Source organism: Neofelis nebulosa, chromosome 15 (assembly GCF_028018385.1).
Source record: "Neofelis nebulosa isolate mNeoNeb1 chromosome 15, mNeoNeb1.pri, whole genome shotgun sequence".
In the NCBI taxonomy this organism is placed as follows: Eukaryota; Metazoa; Chordata; class Mammalia; order Carnivora; family Felidae; genus Neofelis; species Neofelis nebulosa.
Genome location: NC_080796.1, coordinates 11,212,233 through 11,233,931, shown reverse-complemented (window position 1 = coordinate 11,233,931; position 21,699 = coordinate 11,212,233). Strand labels below are relative to the sequence as shown.

General features: G+C 47.8%; 1 protein-coding gene across 1 annotated transcript in view; it reads left to right on the top strand.

The window, feature by feature from the left end:
- The window catches only part of KIF26B (kinesin family member 26B), a 470,603-nt gene that overhangs the window by 197,691 nt on the left and 251,213 nt on the right, over positions 1 to 21,699 (top strand). Inside the window, exon 4 of the mRNA XM_058701126.1 lies at positions 21,066 to 21,232. Within this exon, the coding sequence (XP_058557109.1) occupies positions 21,066 to 21,232 (167 nt within the window). The remainder of the gene's footprint in view (positions 1 to 21,065; positions 21,233 to 21,699) is intronic.

Genomic DNA, 21,699 nt, shown 5'->3' with positions numbered 1-21,699 from the left:
GGGAGCCTGTGTCTGTGTCCATGAGCTCTCGGAGCCATTGTGAGGATTGCTTTAACCATTGACGGAGGCTCCTTCTGAATCTCTCCCCATGGAAGTCAGAGCAGGAGACAGACACCTGGGCTGATACTGAGACCCGGCACTCACAGCCCACTCTTCTTTCTGTGGAGAAGCCACGAAGAAGGACTGCAGCTCATTGGAGAGCAGGGCTGGGTTGAAGAGAGGCTGGCCCGTTGGCAGATGTGCGCCCGGTCATCACGTGGCGTCTTGGACAGTGAAGTTCAGAGGCTTGCTGGGAAAAGTAGGTAGAGAGGACAAGGGATGGCCCAGTATAATTTCCTCCAAGGAAAATTTGACTCAGAAGTTTTTCCCCACCATGTTTCTTCACTCTTCAGGGAATTCGAAATCTTTAAAAAATGACTTAATGCACAGAAAATTTGCAAGAATAAAAATAGTGCAAAGGACACCCATCTTCCCCGTATCCAAGTTAATTATTGTTCGCTATTTTTTTCTGAGTCCTTGAGAGTAAGATGCATACACCATGAGTCTTTACGCCAAAATACTTCCATGTGTATTTCCTAGGAAACGGGATATTCTCTTGTGTAGCCAGAGTACAGGTCTCAACGTCAGTGAAATTAACATCGATGAGTAACTTTATGCGATCTCCCATTCTTATTCCAGTTTTTTCAGTTGACCCAATAATGTCCTCTATAACATTGTGTCCCCTCTGGTACAGGATTCAGACCAGGATTAGGCTGCAATTCATGGTTTTGTGTCTGTTTCTGAAGATCTTTTAACAGTCATATTATTAGTTAGTTGTCTTCTTAGTGGCTTATTCTAAACCTTTAGATAAAAACACTTCTATTCTTTTTGTTCACTTGAAAGCCAAAGCTAGATTCTCTGGAATCCAAGCCCACTCTCATTCTATAGAAAATATTTTCACACGTGAGGTGGAAGGGAGAGGGGGTAAGGAACTTTGTATTTTATACATGGTTGACCCTGCTTTATTTGATTTGAAACACAAAAACGGATCAGAAGCTTTGAGATCATTCTCAAATTCCCCTGTTGTCAATCTGACTTACTGCCAAGAAGTTTTTCCTTTGTCCTTGCAGACGAAAAAGATCATTTTGAGATTGTTTTATCTTGAGACAACACACTGTTACGAATCCAGAAACAGATTGAAAAAAATACCTTTGCGTTTACTCGGGAGTCCTTATCTCAGCCCTTTTATGCAATTTATGAGTCCACAGCAGCAACACATGGGATAATTAAGCATTTCTATGCGTGCAATGCTTTGGTTAGCTCAGTAAAGGGTGTATTCGGCAATTCTAGTCTCTGCCTTGCAGAGCGACTTGCTTAATGTGCGTCAATATGCATTATTAAGTGTTATAACACATCAAGTAAAAAATATGCCCAACACTTGCGAGACACATGCAGACTTAGATTATTGGGATGAATTTTCAGATGGCAGCGTTTAGTCGCAGCGCAACTGAATAATTCACCAAAGCTTACTTTAAAGAGTCAGAGCTATGATACTGACCTTTTGGTGTAATCCCTCACTTCAAAATGCCTCGTCTGAATGTCGTCTTTGGTATCTAAAAAAACAGAGGGATGGTGGAAAAGTAATAGAAGATACATTGTTTGAAAGTTTACAGAAATCCGGAATAGCTTCTTTGCAAAAAAAAAGTTCAATGGAAAAAAAATTGGCTTCTTGTTTTCCAAAGCATCTGTACTTAAGAGGCTACAGGGAATGAAAACGCTGCTTTGAAAAGATATATGCACCTGTATGTTTATTGCAGCTTAGTTACAGTAGCCAAGATACGGAAGCAGCCCAAGTGTCCATTGATAGATGTGGATAGATATGGATAAAGAAGATGTGGTGTCTATACGCAGCCATAAAAAAGAATGAGATCTTGGGGCACCTGGGTGGCTCAGTCGATTATGTGTCTGACTCCGGCTCAGGTCACAGGTTGTGGGTTCGAGCCCCATGTCAGGCTCTGTGACGACAGGGATGGAGCTAGAGGGTATGATGCTAAGGGACATAAATCAGAGAAAGACAAATACCATAGGATTTCGCTTCTATGTAGAATGTAAACAAACGGAAACAGACCCATAAGTACAGAGGACAAACTGATGATTGCCGGAGGGCAAGCGGGGGTAGAGGGATGGGCAGAGTGGGTGAAGGGGACCGGGAGGTATGAATCAATAAGTCGCGAGAATAAAAGGCACAGCACGGAGAATACAGTCAATGGTATTGTAATGGTGCTGTGTTGTGGACGGACGGCAGCTACGTTTGTGAGCCTCGTGTACCGTATAGCCGTGTGGAGTCACTATGTCGTACCCGTAAAACTGATGGAACGTTGTGTATCAACTGCACCTCAGTACAGAAATTTTTCAATACAGAAGTTTTTTAAAAAATGTTTTTAGTGTTTATTTTTCAATAAAAGTTTAAAAAAAAATTTTTTTTAGTGTTTATTTTGAGAGACAGAGAGAGAGAGAGAGCGTGAGTGGGTTAGGGGCAGAGAGAGAGGGAGACACAGAATCCGAAACAGGCTCCAGGCTCCGAGCTGTCGGCACAGAGCCCGACGCGGGGCTCGAACCCACGGACCGCGAGATCGTGACCCGAGCCGAAGTCGGCCGACTTCGAAGGCGCTCGGGCGCCTGGGCGGCTCAGTCAGCTGGGCGGCCGACTTCGGCCTCGGGTCACGATCTCGCGGTCCGTGGGTTCGAGCCCCGCGTCGGGCTCTGTGCCGACAGCTCGGAGCCTGGAGCCTGTTTCGGATTCTGTGTCTCCCTCTCTCTGATCCTCCCCCGTTCATGCTCTGTCTCTCTCTGTCTCAAAAATAAATAAACGTTAAAAAAAATTTTTAAAAAAGTTACTTTTAAAGAAGAGGCTTCAGAGACTCTGAAGGCTGGCAGAGGGTCAGATTGGTAACACTTTCTAACTTACTCCTCATCACTCTTGACATAGATTTTTTTTTTGGCTGTCCTGGATATATCCTTTTTACCTAGTTTACTTTATAAACTTTGCCTATGTTATTATGAGTTATAAACAGGAAAAAAATGGACTGTAAAAATTGCATGTGATTTCAATGTCTTCTGAGTTGAGAGTATCTAGATTCATAATTATAACCTGGGGGAGGCGTGCCCGCTGGGTATAAAGTGATCACATCAATAACGAGATATCTCTGAAGTTCTTTTCCTTGACTAGTGGAGGATTCTCTAGATCTCTATCCAATATGGTAGCCATTGGCTATATGTGATATACGTTTGGGATATGGTTACTCTGAATTGAATTGTGGTCTAAGTAAAATACACATTAGATCTTCAGGACATAGTATATGAAAAGAGAATATAAAATATCTCACGAGTAAGGTCTTTTCAGATTGAATACATGTTGAAATGATAATATTTTGGATACACTGAGTTAAATTAAATATTTAATTTCACCTTTTTCTTTAAATGTTTTTTAATTTTTTAAAAGTATTTATTTATTTTTGATAGAGACAGATCATGAGTCGGGCAGGGGCAGAGAGAGACGGAGACACAGAATCCGAAGCGGGCTCCAGGCTCTGAGCTGTCAGCACAGAGCCCGACGTGGGGCTTGAAATCATGAACCGTGAGATCATGACCTGAGCCGAAGCCAGAGGCTTAACTGACTGAGCCACCCAGGCGCCCCTTTAAAAACTTTGTAAAAAGCTTTCCACTTACTGAGACTGGCGGTATGATTAATACTCCACTCTTAAGAGGCTAAAGAATCGGGAAGATTATCCAGAACCTTCTGAAAGGACTTTCCCTGTCGCGAGCAGAGGCATCCGGGGAGACGTAAGGGCCCTTAGCAGCCTCAGATCAGCCATACGCTTCTGTGTTCACACCTTCCCTCCAATAAACGCAAACATTGGGAAAGATAAAATATTTATTCCTAAGTGTCTATAACTGAATTTATGGGTATAACTGGCTGGATATTATTGCCTGTGTAAGCCCGTGCAACTGTGCACGTAAAGCATGGTTTTATTAGTTCCTACATAAAATTTTTATGGTAATGGCAAACAAAGGACCAATTTAGTTTAGCTGAGTTCGTTCTTATTGCCCTGGCTTCGAATAGATAAACCGCAGTGCAAATAACAGCAGTGAACAGGGAGGAGGGTCAGTTCTCTCAAGGCCGGGGCTCCCGGTGGAAAGGTGGAAACAGGGCTGCTCGCTGAGAAACCCCCAGAAGGCCTGGCCAGAGCGTAGGAGGGGTGAGGCTGGCGGGGGCTGCCACTGGCTTTCAGGTCTGTTGTGGAGCCGTTCCACTCCCCGTCGGTAACCACGAGGCATTCAAATCTAGTTTCTGAAAAGGCCTGCATAACTGCTATTGAAAGAACTCCCACATACTGTATTTCAGCTGGAGACTTGTAGAGAAAAAGGGTTCAAGTAGCTTATTGTGGGGCATCTCCCACTCTGGGATTTAGACAAAGTGCAAACAGAACAAAGTTCCTTTAAATGGGGTGCCTTCATCTGAGTCCTTCCTGTCTGTGGTTTGGCGGGCTGGCCGGACAGAGAATGAGCCCACGCCCCTCCTTCCCACCACTGCCTTTTCATGTTTGACCCTTGAATGTGGCAAACGATCCCCGTGGTGGCCTGGAGTGGAGGGAAGTGTTTCCAGAATTTGAAGATAAAGCATCTTTCATAAATACTGCCTTTCCCTTCCCTGTGACTAGTTAATAATTGAAAGTAAGTCTGATCTACAGTGAGCGTGATTCCTGAGCCAAACTTCGGGAGACCGGATTTGACACATAGAAATCTACTGACGGGGACAATAGCAAGAGGTAGTTTAAATTGAGGGAGGCTGAGAAGTGAAAGGGAGAAGATTGTCACCTACGTGAAACACCGGCCTCGGTCTCAGCAATCAGCCGAGACGGTGGGGAAGGCTTGGTACACGTAGGGTTCACTCTGCACCAAGTTCTGCCTGGGACGTTGATGAAATTCCTCCCCAGTGAATGGAGGGCTGGAGTGGTTTCCATTCTAGATGTTGAAAGTACTTACCCACCAAGAAACTCCTGTTGAGAAGAGTTTTCCTGCAGGCATCTGGTTTATTGCTTCCTCTCAGTGGGTCTACACTGCCGACGCTCTAGAGAGCACGCACTCTGGTTGTCCTCAAAGGTCTCTCGAGGACCAAGGAGCTTCCATAACTCCCGACAGCCCCCTTTGGGGATGTGCTCCTTTTAAGACCAGCCTAACGTGAAGTTCTTTATTCTATGCATTTCCTCAGTGGATGTGTTTAGTGATTGTCAGATGTGCGTTTGTGCATTTCCTAAGTAGTTTCTCAAAGAACTGCTTGATCAGGGCGTGAGTGTGTGTGTGTGTGTGTGTGTGTGTGTGTGTGTGTGTGTACTCACGTGTATTTACTTTCTTCTCATCTTAGGCTCTGGGAAGAAAACAATCTACTAAATCTTAAGCTAACTATAAAATGCATCCATGTTGGGGCGCCTGGGTGGCTCCGTCGGTTAAGCGTCCCAACTTTGGCTCAGGTCATGATCTCGTGGTTCATGAGTTCGAGCCCCATGTCAGGCTCTGTGCTGACCTCTTGCTCAGAGTCTGGAGCCTGCTTCAGATTCTGTGTCTCCCTCTCTCTGTACCCCTCCCCACTCACGTTTTGTGTGTCTCTCTCAAAACTAAATATTAAAAAAAAATTTTTTTTAATAAAAAGAAATGCATCCATGTTGTGTTGCCCTTGGTGATGTTTTCTGAACGTGCTGGTGGTTAGCCCCGTAGAAAGTCACACGGTGGAGTTTCCATACTTCCGCCCAGAGGGTTAACTCAGGGCAGTAATGGAACTCCGAAGGCAAGATTTATTCCCTGCGTTTGTGGAAAGGACCTTCCAAATGGATACGTTGCTGTCCACGCTAACAATGGGTGCTACAAGTCCCGTGTATTCTCAATTTGTATTGAAAATTGTGGCTTTGGGTCCCCTGCCTCTTTCCGAGATGGCCTGTCTGATTCCACGCTCCAGACCTGAGACCCTGGGTCTGTTGGTCTGATTGCCCTGCCGACTTCAAGTTTCTTTGGGTGAAGGGCAGAATCACGGTTTGGGGAGTTGAGGCTCAGACTTAGTGGAGAGGTGGAAGTGATTGCTTTTTCTCAAGAGGTTGTTTGGAGACGAACTCAACCTTGGGGGGAATTGCAGGGAGACTGATTTGTTAATACAGTTTTAGAGTCTTTTAACTCAGGATTGGATGAATAGCTTTTCAAGTGTGTATGAAAGACAAGAATCCCCAAAGATCAGTTCTATTTTAAATAGCCGACTCCAGGGACCCAAGGTTTGTAACAAAAGGGCAGATATCAAAGAGATGAACTCACAGGTCCGGCTCTTTTCGAGAATAAAGCACAGTGGCTGGGATCCCTGAGGCGTCGGGGTCTGCCAGACTTGCTCGCTCTGATTTGTTAGCTGGGAGAATCTAGTTAGATATGCTCACAATAAGTTAGTTGGTATTGACTTTGCCGGCCCTGACCCATATTATAAAGTTCTAACAAATGGAAAGTATAGCCGAGCTTTGGGAAAAGCCATAGCATGTACAATGGAAGAGAAAACCAACATCTTAATTGAACAGAGGAGAAATTTGAGCAGAAGCACCAAGTGAAGAAATTAGGACACTGGATGGAATGCTACGGCCACAACGGAAAGAGGTAGAATATTTATTTAGTGAAGACAGAACGAGATCATGCAATTCCCTGGTGTCAGCTCACACAGCAAATCTTTGTCTCTTTGCTAATTCTGTTCAGAGCGGGGGGGCGCTTAGAAAATTATATGAACTTGAAGAAATCTGACAGCAGCAAAATGAAATTTGGAGTTTAGTCTTATGACTGATAAGGCACGGGAGTTTTCAATATCCTGAAATTTGAGAATTTGGGGTTAGGGAAGGGCTAAGGGATATCCCAACGTTGTTGAACTTCTCAAGCATGCTCCAAAGGAGCATGTGAAATTTTACTAGTGAAATTTACTAATGAAATACAAATGAGAACATGCACACATAAATAAGCGTATTTTATTAACAATCCGAATCTGCTGCGTGAACCGATTTAGAAAATCGTCAGATGCCACGTCTGTCGTGAGTCCGGTGACAAGATTAGGCCTGATGAGGATCAATAATCCAGAGATTTCCGGGAAGCAACCCTACCACGCTGTTCCATGCATCCTGGTCCTGTAGGACTAGGGTGATACAAAAGGTTAAATTATGAGCTTTGTACAGCCTCGAAGGCAGCAACCTCAGACCTCTTCACCAGATTATTTTAGGTGAGCCCGGAAATGTTTCCTCCTCCTGCACAGGTTTTCAATGGCAGGCTTTAAAGCACCGGCTTTGCGTCCCAAGCCTGTTGCTACTTGAGGAGAAGGACTCTGCAGAGTGTTTTTATTTAACACGCCTCGTGGCAGGTCTCTGATTTTGGAAGCGGCGCTGTGGAGAGGTTAATTGATTCTGTTGCGGTCCTACAGCCAGCCATTTTGGCCAGAACCAAGCCCCTGGCTTACAGAGACCGAGACTCTCTTTCTCTCTCTGTATTTCAGGGATTTGCAGGCGTTTTAGAGTGCTGCCGTCCTATCATTGGCTTTTGGGGCGCACACAGAGTGCAGCAGTTGGCCACACGTTAGATGTGTGATTTTGGACAGCCCACCTCAGCACTCCTGCCCACAGCCTTTTTATGTTTACATGTGAATGTCGGCCTAGGATATATCTAAGGACTTTTCCAGCTCCATTTAAAATTTTTTGGACGATTGCTTTTTGGACAGTGTGGGATTTGGCATTTTCTGCCGTTGGTGCGCAGAAGATGCGAGGGCAGTTCAAGCAGGAAACGTCAGAGCCCGTACCTCGCTTTGGAACAACCAGCTGACCCTCAGGCAAAGTCTGTGCCTGGTCCACCATGGATGGTTCGAGGCAATGGTGGGGAATGTTGTTGTTGTCCTTGGTGCATTTGTATGTTTTGGTCTACAGGCCAAGCAAATGTTGAATGAGGAAGACACTCTCAAGATGAAACAGGAGGATTTATTTCTAAATGTCCCTGCTTTATATTTGCCCCACAGGGCAAGGGGCGCGTGGGCGGCTCAGTCGGTTAAGCGTCCGACTTCAGCATAGGTCGTGATCTCACGGTTCGTGGGTTCGAGTCCCGTGTCGGGCTCTGTGCTGACAGCTCAGAGCCTGGAGCCTGTTATGGATTCTGTGTCTCCCTCCCTCTCTCTGACCTTCCCCCATTCATGCTCTGCCTGTCTGTCTCTCTCTCTCTAAAATAAATAAACATTAAAACAAAATTAGAACCACAGAGCACATTCAGCTGCATTATCTCATTTCATCCCAGACATGGTCACGTGACCCCCCCAGCTGGGGAAATTAGGGCTAAGAGAGGCGAAATGACTTGCCCAAAGTCTGCCATGCTGTGTTCCACCAAGCCAGGCCCAGACTTCGCTCTTACCATTCCGTGCAGCATTTCCTGAGTGCCAGATGCACCGCGCACCCTTTGCTGGGCACCGGGATTACACTGGCAATTCCATTTGGTCCAGCCTGTCTCTGGGACTAGGCACCTTTCTTTTGTGGCTGTGGTTTTGAGCTGGCCAGGGCAGAGCAGAATAAATCCTACAATCTAGGATGAGTCCCAGTGCGGCCAGCTTCCTTGAATGGGCTCCGAACGAGGAAAAGCCCCTCCCTTGGTTGATTTGAGCCCCAAACACCTCCTGTGCTCTCGCGGCTCCTGGTGTCAGGGCTCCAACAGCTGCAGGCATCACCCCCTGCCTCACTTCCACCATCCCTAGGCTCCCGAGGGGTGCACGTGTGTGTGTGTGTGTGCACGCGCGTGCACCTGCGATGCGTGTGCTTGCCTCTGTTAGGTTCCCAACAAGGTGTCCTCCGTTTTGCCCAAGATGCAAGGTTGCTTTGTGCACATCTTGGTGGGTCACTTAGAGCCAAGGATTGTCTACAAGGCCCCTGTTGACTTTTCCTCACGGGAGCTCAAGGAAAATATGAGGAAGTAAAAGTGCCCCCGAGGAATGCACATTTTAAATTCCAGGCCATGACGCACGGCTGCTTTTCTTGAAAGCTTTCCAAGCATTCAAGACGCATGCTGATGTGCTCTCGAGACAAAACGCAGCAGGGGGACACTGGGTGGAAAAGGCCAGGATCCGTGTGCGAATTGAGCGCTGTGCTGCGTCTGTTCCAGGTAACCTAACGTCCAGTCTCTTACTCTTCTTGTGCTTCTCCTTGGGCGCGTGACTTACAATCCACGCCATTCTGCAAAATTACATAATGCAGACATTCAGACATTCAAAACCCTGCTAAGCCCTTTTCTTATTTTTTTTTGTTATTTTATCTGTAATATTTTTTTAATATATGAAATTTATTGTCAAATTGGTTTCCATACAACACCCAGTGCTCATCCCAAAAGGTGCCCTCCTCAATACCCATCACCCACCCTCCCCTCCCTCCCACCCCCCATCAACCTTCAGTTTGTTCTCAGTTTTTAACAGTCTCTTATGTTTTGTAAGCCCTTTTCTTTAAAGGTTAGGACTTGTTTTTGTTTTTAATGGAAAGGTGAAAGGGAACGGCTGCATCGTTTTGACACGATCTTTACATTTCAGAGTTTCTTCTGCATTTTCTCATCCAGCACCTCAGGGTTCTGAAGCTCTTGTCTGGTACCGGCTTCGGGCTCTGGCCTTGACTGCTCCTCTCCTAGAAACTGTCTTGCTAGGGGGCGCCTGGGTGGCTCAGTCGGTTGAGCATCTGACTTCGGCTCAGGTCATGATCTCACAGCTTGTGAGTTCGAGCCCCGCGTAGGGCTCTGTGCTGACAGCTCGGAGCCTGGAGCCTGCTTCGGATTCTGTGTCTCCCTCTCTCTCTGCCCCTAAACCACTCGCATTCTGTCTCTGTCTCTCTCAAAAACAAATAAAAATTAAAAAAAAAAAAAAAAAAGAAAAGAAAGAAACCGACTTGCTAGGATCACTCGCCTAACATTCCAGAGCATTCCAGCTCCCCAGCTGGGGCTGGCACATGCTCATACCCAGCTGACTGAGAGGAACAATTGCTGGTTTCCTCTCCTTGTTCACCTTTTTATGTATGTATGTTTCTTTTAGCTTTTTTCTCATTCTTCTCTTTTCTCTCTTTTTTCTTTGTTTCTTTGTTCCTTCTTTGCCCCCCACCTCCCCCAGTCATTGGTCTCACCACTATACTCAGTTAATTACATGCTGAATACCTTCATTTTATTGCAGAAAGCTTTATGTACTCTATTCATTGTTTTTTAAACCAGTTGAAAATAACCTTCATCTCTTAAAAACAAACAGACTCCAGGCAACCCCAACACAACTAAATTAAGTTCATTTTTTAAAAAGTATGTTCGTTTATTTGTTTTTTTGAGAGAGAGAGTAAGAGAGGACAAGCAGGGGAGGGGCAGAGAGAGAGGGAAGGAGAGAGAATCCCAAGCAGGTTCCGCAATGGCCGCGCAGAGCCAGATGCGGGGCTCGAACCCATGAACCGTGAGATCGTGACCTGAGCCTAGATCAAGAGTTGGACACTTAACCGACTGAGCCCCCAGGTGCCCCTAAATTAAGTTCATTTTTATTTGCCTGTATTTAATGCATGTATTAATTGATGTGTTCATCAGATATATTCCGTGTTGAGACTGTCATACTGAGGTGAATGAGACCCAGTGCCTGTCCTTCCTGAGCCTGCCATCTGGTTGGGAGAGAGAGAGCAGTGACAGGCAATTATAAAACACACAGATGCTTTGGGATCGTGAGGACAGGTTTGGGGAACACACAGAGAGGGATGGCCCTGATCCTTCAGTGTGGGTAACACTGCCCGGGACCTGTTGGCTCATGGTTGAGTATTTGGTGGTGGGAACCAAAGGTAACCTTCCCCCAGGAGCAGAACAGCCCCTAGGTGATTCAGTACATGAAAAAGGGGTTAGTCCTCTCAGAGTTTAAGAGCTGACCTTGAAGGAGCCTCTGGCTCAGCCGTGATGTCAGATCTGGATTCATCAGGACTGTGATTTCCTCTCGACTCCTCGGCCCGAGTTCACTTGGTTGCAGATTGCAAGTGAAAGCACTTACAGAAAGATTCAGACCATTTGGTTTTATTTCAGTTTGGTCATGAAAGTCACAAAACGCTGGATAGAATGAGCCGTTGGTGCATATTGAAAAATTATTCAGATGAGCCTTTCCTCCACTCGTTAGCAAAGTGTTTCTCTGTTGCCCCATTTCCCGATGGGCAGCGTCATTGAGGACCTGTACTTTCTCGGGAACAAGAGACACTCAAGAATAGAAACCAAGCCCAGTGGCATTACCTGTCTGGGGATTTTCCGTGTGGCAGAGTTGAAGCTCTTATTTGGCGATCATTGTGCCCACTTCACGGAATTGTTGTCGGGATTGGCTATGGCAACACGTACCTAAAGGTCTTCAGACAGAACCTGGCTCGTGGCCGGTGCTCAGAAATGGCGACAAGCACGATGACGATGGTGGAGGGTGCTTGCTGTTGTTCCGCAGAGTCCTCTCCGGCTGGACTCCTCGTATCCCTGTGTGTCATGGAATGTGTCACCCAAACCACCCTGCAACACGTAATTGGGTATTACACGTTAAAATCATTGCGACCCAGCATCTCTGCAGGTGAGGTCAAACGCACCTGTAGAAATATCATAAGCTCGACGGCAAGAGTTAGCCGTCGTTACAAGACATTCTTCGTAGGGTTATCTGAGCTCTGCCTTGAGCTGCACATCTTGGAAGCAAGAAATGGAAGGGAAGAGTCCAAAACCGAAATGCCGCCGGCCCATCGCGCCTTCCAGCACCCCGCTCTTTTTCTAGAACATGTGGGCTTTACCTTTTAGCAACACACAGAGTGAGCAAACAGCCGGCAGGTGCCGAGGGGCCAGATTTCAGCCCTGACCACGAAATCCTGAAACGTGACAGCCTTTTCTGTTTGCCAAGTCTCGTCGCACGGGGCAGGACCCGGGACGAAGGTGAGGCTGTAAATCGAGGGGGAAGAAGAGGCAGCTCTCCTCGGCCCTGGGCAGCGCCGGTGAATGGAATTCTCTTTTGCGAGAGGTCACGGAGTCAAATGCTGTGGATGGATAATTTTATGGCCGCTAATAAAATTTATAGCCAAAGCAAGCTAAGATAATAAGGGTAATCAAACATCCAGGCCTGGGACATAAGAACCCCGTCGTGGCCCCTTGGTGCTGGCCGAGGGGGTGCGGCTGGACAGCGCAGGAAGGAGAAAAGACCAGAACCCGTCCGTGGGGAGCACCGCATTAGGGAAAGAATGTTAGCCGACTGTTCGGTGTGATTTGGCCCGCGCGAAGGAAGGTAAAGGAGGACGGCGTTTGACTCGGGCCGGTGTGCCGAAATCAGACGCTGTGGAACCAGAGCTGAGTTCAGGCGGGGGCAAAATATTTATTGAGTGCCCACTGTTTGCAGAGCTGTAAAAACATTAAGTGACAGTGGAAACAATAAATAATAATAAAAGAGATGTTCCCCCAACAGTGAGATATCAATTGCCTGAGAGAAAATGCTATTAGATGGTATTTTCTGGGATTTGGGGGTCATAATGTCATTAGACATAAAGACGGAGGAGATGTTTGTTGTCCATGGATGTCTCTGCTCAGGAAATAGATATCGTTGGTGTCTATTCCTGGCTGCCTTGTCGGAGTCAGAGGAGGTGACTTTCTGGGTCAATAATGCTATTTAAGATGAACCCCCATGCCGACACACTCGAAGCTCTCAGCCGTTCCCGTCAGCGGGGAAGTCAAAGGTCAATGGCTTACACATTGCGATTTGCAGTGTGGAACCAACCTTGGTTTAGAAGAGCCAGACATCTTCTGCCTTGTTTCCGTGGTCAAGATCATAACCAAATGTAAGATTTACTTTTTCTGAGGGGACACATATAGTGTTCCTCATACTGAGGTATCTGTGCAAAAATTTAAATGTGGCTGAAAGACATGAATCTCACCTAAGATTAACAGATACAGAGTCGGGGCACCTGGGTGGCTCAGTCGGTTAAGCGTTCGACTTCGGCTCAGGTCATGATCTCATGGTTCGTGGGTTTGAACCCGCGTCGGGCTCTGTGCTGACAGCTCGGAACCTGGAGCCTGCTTCGGATTCTGTGTCTCCTTCTCTCTGTTCCTCCCCTGTTCATGCTTTTTTAATTAAAAAAAAAAAAAATTAAATAAAAAAAAGATTGTAAAAAGCACCAACCTGTACCCATGAATGAGAACTGGGAACCTCAGGCAACTGAGGACCCCACATGAGCAAGCACACACACACGTGTGCAAATGCACACACGTTTTGAAAGCAACAGATGCTGTTACTTTCATGAAATGGTCCCGTGTAACCGAGATAGAGCTAAAAGCAGGTTTTAATCAGAACTAAAAAGGGGCACCTGGGTGGCTCAGTCAGTTAAGCATCCGACTTCGGCCCAGGTCATGAGATCTCATGGTGTGTGAGTTCGAGCCCCGAGTCGGGCTCTGTGCTGACAGCTCAGAGCCTGGAGCCTGCTTGGGATTCTGTGTGTCCCTCTCTCTCTGCCCCTTCCCTGCTCACACCCTGTCTCTCCCTGTGTCTCTCAAAAAATAAACATTAAAAAAAAAAAAGAACTAAACAACAAAATCCGGTGGTGAAAATCTAGTCCCCCCACCCCCACCCTAAGTTCATGATTAGGACCCTCAGCAAGCATTCAGTTTGTTGCTTCTAGATGGTGACAGTGACATGTACACTCCATGGTGACAATGAATCCCTGCCACCGGAACTTTAGGTTTTTACAAATGTGTTGGATGGATAGTTGGAGGTTTGGGAATCTGTGTTTTCACAGAAGATTCACGTACCTTTCATAGAATCATGAAAGAAAAGTTCATGCTGAACAGTCTGAAAAGCAGAGGTAAACCATATAGTCCTATCAAAATAAGGCTCCGTGGGGTGCCTGGGTGGCTCAGGCGGTTGAGCGTCCTAGACTCTTGATTTCAGCTCAGGTCATGATCTCACAGTTGGTGAGATCCCACCTCAGGCTCTGTGCTGACAGCATGGAGCCTGCTTGGGATTCTCTTTCTCCCTCTCTCTCTGTCCCTCTCCTGCTCCCACTGTCTCTCTCTCTCTCTCTCAAACTAAATAAACTTAAAAAAAAGTAAAAAACAAAAATAAGCCTCCTGATTCCAAATTATGCAGTGAAGATAAAGTTTCGGGGGTCCCCACTGTCTTGGGTATTTTCTCCTTCAGTGGATTGCAGGGGCCCCGAGAGCCATGCTGAGACAGGCTTGGCCCTGAGGGGCAGCTGGTGGGGGAGGGGGGTGACCTGAAGGCAGGGGCAGGATAGAAATCATCCCAGAGCAACATCTCCGGGCCCAGCCCTAGCTCCTGACTCACTCAGTCTTTCCGACTCTCTCTTTCCTTGTGGGGAAACTGGTTACATTCTCTTAGATTGCAGTTTATTTAGGTGACAATCTCAGGACTGCAGGGAGGGCCGTGTGGGGACCCACGGAAGGTACAGCCCACCCTTCCTATCTGCCTAATGTATCCCCATCGGCCCTGGATGCTGCAGAGGTGGGGCGGGGCTTAGAGAGATGGAGGTGGGGCTATAGAGGTGGAGGTGAGGCTTCCACAGCTGGAGGTGGGGCTTATAGAGCTGGAGGTGTGGCTTATAGAGGTGGAGGTGGGGCTTACAGAGCTGGAGGCGGGGCTGCAGAGGTGGCCAGAAAGGGCTGAGTTCTCCAGGAACCTCTGCTTGCCCTTTGGAGTAGTCAGTCTTCCAGGCAGATTTTTACAAAGAGAACAGGGCGTGTATTTATGACTGGGAGCAAAAAAGGTGGACCCTCCTAGACTCACTTTTGAATCGGGGGACTGGGGAGCCCCCCACATTGGTAGGAGAGGTGCTTGTCCTGAGATAAAGTTGGGTACCCTGGAGGAGAATGCCCCTGAGTGGGTGGCATGCCTCCAGGGGTGGGGGACAGCTCGGGAACGTGGGTGGGGGAGGTGTTAGCTTTATCACCAGACAATCATGGAGCGTAAACCCCTCCAGTCCTTAAGGACCGTAGTGTTTGCCCTGCACGGCTCCTGAGAACCGGCTCTGGGGTTCATCCCTCACGGCTGAGGGGATCCCCATGAGGCCCGAGGCGTGTGAGGCGGCCCTCTCATCCATGTCGGTGGGAAGCCGACGGGGGGCCCCCGCCTCACCCCCACCGCCGAGCCCCGGGCCCGCACCTGCTGCTCACCCCGCAGACACTGAGCAGGCGCACACCGACCTTTGTTCCTTCTGGCCCCCCGAGGCCCTGTTTGACTTAAACATTTGGCTGATACCACATTTCGCAGGCTCCCCACTATCGAATCACCCACACACCCCTTTCCGTTGGAGGGAGAACACGTGTCTTTGGCCGACAGCAAGTTTTTCCAGAGAGCCTTCTTTACATCTCCCGAGGCCAATGACTAGGCCAAGTTTACTTCTCTGAATCTGCCTGGTGCTGAAGCTATTACATAAACAACTCCTCTGGGTCTGCTTCCTCATCTGCGAAATGGGAATGATAGCCAAGCTGTCTACCTAACCTAATAATGATGGTTTCCAATGAGGCTCGTAGGAGAAGAGGTGTATCAAAGCCAGAGGGGTAGACAGATATCAGGGCATCCTTATTACTGATGCTGTAATTATCATAGATACGGGTCTTTCAACCTTCTCTGCTTGGTGGAGAACCAATCCAGTGACTGGCTATTGCCGTTTCACAGAGCCACAGACAGAATTTGGTGGGAACAGCTCTCTCGTAGCCAGATTTCATCATCTTTCATTATTTTGTTTCTTCTGTAATGGAACAATCCACTTACAACTTACGGTATTGTCCTACGGGTAGTTTGCAGGCTTGAGGCAAAGTAAATTCTTGGTACCAAGCATGACAGAACCTCAGTAAGAAGAACTCCTCGCAACCGTGTGTGTGAAAGATGATAGCTGATCTAACAAGGGGGCTCCCTCTCTCTCAGAATGCTCTAGAATGCATATGATTTTTTAAAGTTTAATTTTTGAGAGAGAGAGAGAGAGCAAGGGAGAGGCAGAGCAAGAGGGAAAGTCCAAAATCAACCGACTGAGCCGCCCAGGCGTCCCTAGAAAGGATATGATTTTAATTGTTAAATTAAAGCAGCTAGAGCTGCTTTTCCTAAGAACAAGTCTAGCTCCACCATTTTTCAGAATGGCAAAGATTTGGCTAAACAGAGATAATACAAGTTGCTTTAGGCCAGCTGCCTTATGGACTGTTTTTGTATAGTCTTATTGACTGCCAGTGGGTTCTAGGCAACAAGAAAAGGAAGGGAGGGAGAGAGGGAGGAAGGAAAGGGAAGAGAAGGGAACGGAAGGGAAGGGAGGGGGAGGGAGGGGGAGGGAAGGGAGGGAAAGGTAGGGGAGGGGGAAGGAAGGGAAGGGAAGGGAGGGGGAAGGAAGGGAAGGGAAGGGAGGGGGAGGGAGGGGGAGGGAAGGGAAAGGTAGGGGAGGGAGAAGGAAGGGAAGGGAAGGGAGGGGGAGGGAAGGGAAAGGAAGGGAGGGGAGGGGAGGGGAAGGGAGGGGGAGGGAAGGGAAAGGAAGGGAGGGGAGGGGAGGGGAAGGGAGGGGGAGGGAAGGGAAAGGTAGGGGAGGGAGAAGGAAGGGAAGGGAAGGGAGGGGGAGGGAAGGGAAAGGAAGGGAGGGGAGGGGAGGGGAAGGGAGGGGGAGGGAAGGGAAGGGAAAGGAAGGGAAAGGAAGGGAAAGGAAGAAGGGAAGGGAAGGGAAAGGAAGGGAAAGGAAGAAGGGAAGGGAAGGGAAGAGAAGGGAACGGAAGGGAAGGGAGAGGGAGGGAGGGGGAGGGAAGGGAAAGGGAGGGGGGAGGGGAAGGAAGGGAGGGAAAGGGAGGGGAGGGGGAAGGAAGGGAAAGGAAGGGAGGGGGAGGGGAAGGAAGGGAAGGGAAGGGAGGGAAAGGGAGGGGAGGGGGAGGGAAGGGAAAGGAGGGGAGGGGGAGGGAAGGGAAAGGAAGGGAGGGGGAGGGGAGGGGAAGGAAGGGAGGGGGAGAGGAGGGGAAGGGAGGGGGAGGGAAGGGAGGGGAGGGGAAGGGAAGGGAAGGGAAGGGAAGGGAAGGGAAGGGAAGGGAGCCTCGCACAGTAGCTATACGCACTAAGTACCCAATACATGGTTGTTTCCATGAAGAGATGAGCAAATGAATCTGTAGACTCTAAAGGAGGCAGCTTTTCATCCCTAAACCAGCACACAGTGGAACCAAAACATTACACTTGGGTGCTGACAGGCAAGGGGGAAAATCCTGCCGTGTCCCAACAGTCCAACAAAATAGGAAAGCCATAACAGGAACTAAGTCTTCTTACTTCAGTGACTTAAGGAAAAAAGATTTAATTAGATACATGTAGAGAATAAGTAGAAAATCAGAATCGCTCAGATTTACTCCACAAACATGTTTTAACCATCTCCGTGTGCCAGGCACTGGGTTGATTTTCATGGACACAGTGGTGGGCACACCAGCCCCAGTCCCACCGTCCTAGGGTTTTGAGAAACAGTGATCTTTGGTTAAATGCATCATCGGAACCCAGGTAAAGACACTGAAGGAAGAGACCACCCTTCTGTAACAGCATCCACCAGAGGCTGGAAGGAGTCTGGAAGAACGCTTCTCTGAGGAAGTAGTTCTTGAGCTTGGATGCAAACAAAACGTAGAAACATTCCAGATCGAGCGCGAACATGTGCAAAGACTTTGTGGCAAGAAGAGCAGTGGGTATGTTTGAGGAGCTTAAGGAAGTCCAGAACCCTGTCTGGCAGAGAGTGAGGGGAGATAAGTTGGCAACGACTGTAGCTATTTGTATATTATTTCTGAAAGCTTATAATCCCTGGAGAGGCTATTGGGCATAAACACCAATGAAAACGTGAATTTACTGGTGGCCAGAGCCTACAGGAGCAGGCATTTGGGGGGGACCCTTCTTCCCATTGTGAACAAGCAGAACAAAAACCGGAGAATGCTCGAGAGAAAGCACAAAGCGAGCTCAGCCAAGCTCTTAGAGGGGGAAGGGATGCAATGGAAGGCATGGACTGCCCCCCACCCAGATCCTCACACTGTGTCTGAAGTCGGGGTGCTGGGAGGAAGGGCGGTGTGACCAGGGACCTAGACAATTTCAAGTTTACATAGCGTTTGGTTTCTTCAAAAAAAAATTTTTTTTTTCTGGGGCGACTGGGTGACTCAGTCAGTTAAGCGTCCAACTGAATTTCAGCTCGGGACATGATCTCACGGTTCGTGAATTCGAACCCCGAGTCGGGCTCTGCGCTGACAGTGCTGAGCCTGCTTGAGATTCTCTCTCTCCTTCTCTCTCTGCCCCTTCCCTGCTTGTGCTCACCCTCTCTCTCAAAATAAATAAAGACACTTAAAAAAATATTTTCTGAGATAAGTAAAATGCTAACATTCTTTGATCATGTTACTGGATCTACCTGTATGTGTTTTATTATTATTTGATGTTTTTTGTATCTGTTTAAAAATATTTTTAATTAGGAGGAAGGGAGGGAGGAAGAGAGAGAGTATAGGAGTGAAAGAGGGTCTAGGACTGGCCTGAGCGTCAGGGTCCTGTGCTCAGTTTCACATTGTCTTGGGCGAATCACTTCTGTGCTCCCGTTTTCCTTACGTAAGAAAAGGGGTTTTGAAGGGAAGGATCTTGGCGGTCCCTTCTAGCTCTAAGTCATTCTGTGTTTCTGATTTCTAAGAACAATCGATTATTGAATAATTCTACTTACAGGTTTGGGAATGGAGTGTCCCATGTCCACGAATCCCTACTTTTTTTTTTTTTGAAAAGAGAGATCCAATCTTGCCCGGCAAAGATAGCCAGCAGCTAGCTGTCTTTTAAGGAGGACGGTACATTGAAGTTCATCTGTTTAGTGACATTCCTGAAAGCCACGAGCCCACAGGATGTGCTTGCATTCATCCCGGGCCAGACTCGGGGACCTGGAAGCACCTAGAAGCCTGTGCCTCTGTGTTGGGCCTCTCGCCATTCGCCGCCCACATCCTGGTGGCTTCTCTGTGGGTTTGTAGGGCACCTGCAAGGGCCTTTCTTACACAGGGAGGCAGAAGAGTTTCAGAAGTGAAAAGGAAACAAACACCACAGGCAGAGATCAGATGACAGCCGCGTTCGTGAGCCCGCGGACATACGTGGTTAACACACCTGGCGATGCGTTCACTCACTGCTATCCTGACTGCCTTCAGATGTGCGCCGAACCAGCGTATGTCTGGTAGATTGTAGCTACCTCACGAAGCAAGATGGTGCTGTGGGTTCTGGGTATAGTTTTGGACGTGGTTGGGGACGGCGCCCTGGACCACGGGAGCTTCGTAAGTGCTATTTAGTGGCGGCAGCTGGTCGAGCGGAGCCCGCGCCCTGCGGACAGTAGCAGAAGCCCAAGGACAGGTGACAGGCCCCCAGCATGGGCAGCAGCCTCTGCTGAGTGCACGGAATGTTCTCCAGGCCATGGGCTACTTTTGCCGCCTCCTTTCTGGGCTCTCTTACGTGGGTCAGGTTTCCTAACAGCCCGTTGAATGAATGAGAGGAAGAAAGTATGTGTTGGCAAAATTTCAGCTGCAAATGCCAAAGCTTTCCAAGTAAGAGCATGAATTTAAGCAAAGTTTCAAGTGAATGGACCTCAGAGTAATGGCTGTTCTGCTAATAATGAAAAGTACAAATGTTTTTATGTTCAAAGGTTAACAAATGGGACGCTTTCACTGGCCTCCTGGCCTGCTCAGTTACAAAGTGGAAACTGTTCCTGATCTTTGCTTTATTGTACTTGTATTTTCTAGGCAATTAGAAGGATTTTCCACTCAGCATTTAAGAGGCTTGAACTGGCTGCAGACTCTTTTTTTAAACTAAAGTTTCTTTCTTTCTTTCTTTCTTTCTTTCTTTCTTTCTTTCTTTCTTTCTTTCTTCCTTCCTTCCTTCCTTCTTTCCTTCTTTCCTTTCCTTTCCTCCTTTCCTCCTTTCCTTTCTTTTTCTTTCTTTCTTTCTTTCTTTCTCTTTCTGTTTTTCTTTCTTTCTTTATTCCTTCCTTCTTTCCTTTCCTTTCCTTTTCTCCTTTCTCTTTCTTCCTTCCTTCCTTCCTTCCTTCCTTTCCTTTCCTTTCCTTTCCTTTCCTCCTTTCCTTTCTTTTTCTTTCTTTCTTTCTTTCTTTTTCTTTCTTTCCTTCCTTTCTTTTTTTTCTTTCCTTCCTTTTTCTTACTTTCTTTTTTCTCTTTCTTTCCTTTCTTTTCCTTTCTTTTTTCTCTTTCTTTCTTTTGTAAAACTAACATTTTTTTCCCCTTTTGTGCATGGGCTGAAGTTTTAAAGTAACAGGCTTTCCAAATAGCATGCTTAGGCTTTGCCCACATAATTATTACATTTGTTGTGGAATTAGCACTCCTTGAAAGTATGTTTCTACATAAGATTCTCATTTTGCCCACAAGTATGGTTCTTCCTAGCGTATCCTGTGGGTTTCGGTAAAACAGATCCAGCCCCATCCAGCGGACGATTGCAAATAAAATGGAAGCCATTTATCTTAATGAATGAGTAGGAAAATCAAGTCTGTTGAAATGGTTGAAATCCTCCAAAAAGGGACCACTTGGTAATCCACGGTGGCTGTATCTGTTTCTCTGAGCTTCTCTTGGTGCTGTTTGCTGACTGCTCCCCGAAACCACAACAAGTGTTTTAATTAACTCCTCGCTTTGTTAGCAGGCTTACCTCTCCTTTAATGATGTCTTTGCCCCACCCGTCTATCGGCATCTGGGCCAGCAGTTGATGTTTCTGCTCTGGTCTTGGGCCGCAAACCGTGCTAATGGCTCAGGCTTTCCTCTCCAAATGGACAGGAAACACAGGCATAATCAAAACTCAACAGTGTCAGGGGGGTGATTTTATTCCATTATTTTTAATGAAAATGAGGAGGTGCCCCGGGGCTAAAATGCTCGAAAATAGCCTCTGAGAGGCCCTGAGCCCCCACAGTGCCCCCTCCCCACCTGCACTGGGGCCCGCTTGCCCCAGCAGAGAGGGATGCCGTGCTGGGGAAGTGCAATGAGCCACAGGTATTGAGCTCAGTGTCTGTTTTCCTTGTCAGATCTCCCAGCTGATGACGGAGACGGGCCGGGAGGGCCTGACCGAGGCAGCCCTGAATCGCTACAATGCAGACAAGCCTTCGGCCTGCGGCGTCCCGGCCTCACAGGGCTCCTGCGTGGCCAGCGAGACCTCCACAGGCACCTCGGTGGCTGCTTCCTTCTTCGCCAGGTAAGGGGGGCGTCCCAGAGCCTCGGTTCTTTCGGACGAGCCCGCTTGGTTAGCCTCTCGCGTGCGCCGCATTAGCTAAAGCACCAGGAAGAGTCTGGGGCCGCTCTTGGACTTGACTCTTTCCGACAGGGCTTCTCAACCTCGGACTGCTGACAGGTTGGGCCAGACAGCTCTGTGGTGGGGGACTGTCCTCTGCGTCACAGGGTTCTTAGCAGCGTCCTTGGCCCCTGCTCATGAGATTCCTAAAGCATCTTCCCCAGTTGTGACAACCAGAAAGGTCTCCAGACCTTATCATGTGTGCCCTGGGTCGAGAGCCACTGCCATAAGAATACGTGGCTCTAAGGATGTCCTCCTGGGATGAGGACTTTTGTGGGCACAGCCCTGTGGTTGGTGTTTCCAGATTTACATCCTCGTCACAGAAAACAAACTGCTTCAAAATTAACTATTAAAGAGATAGTAGGTTTTTT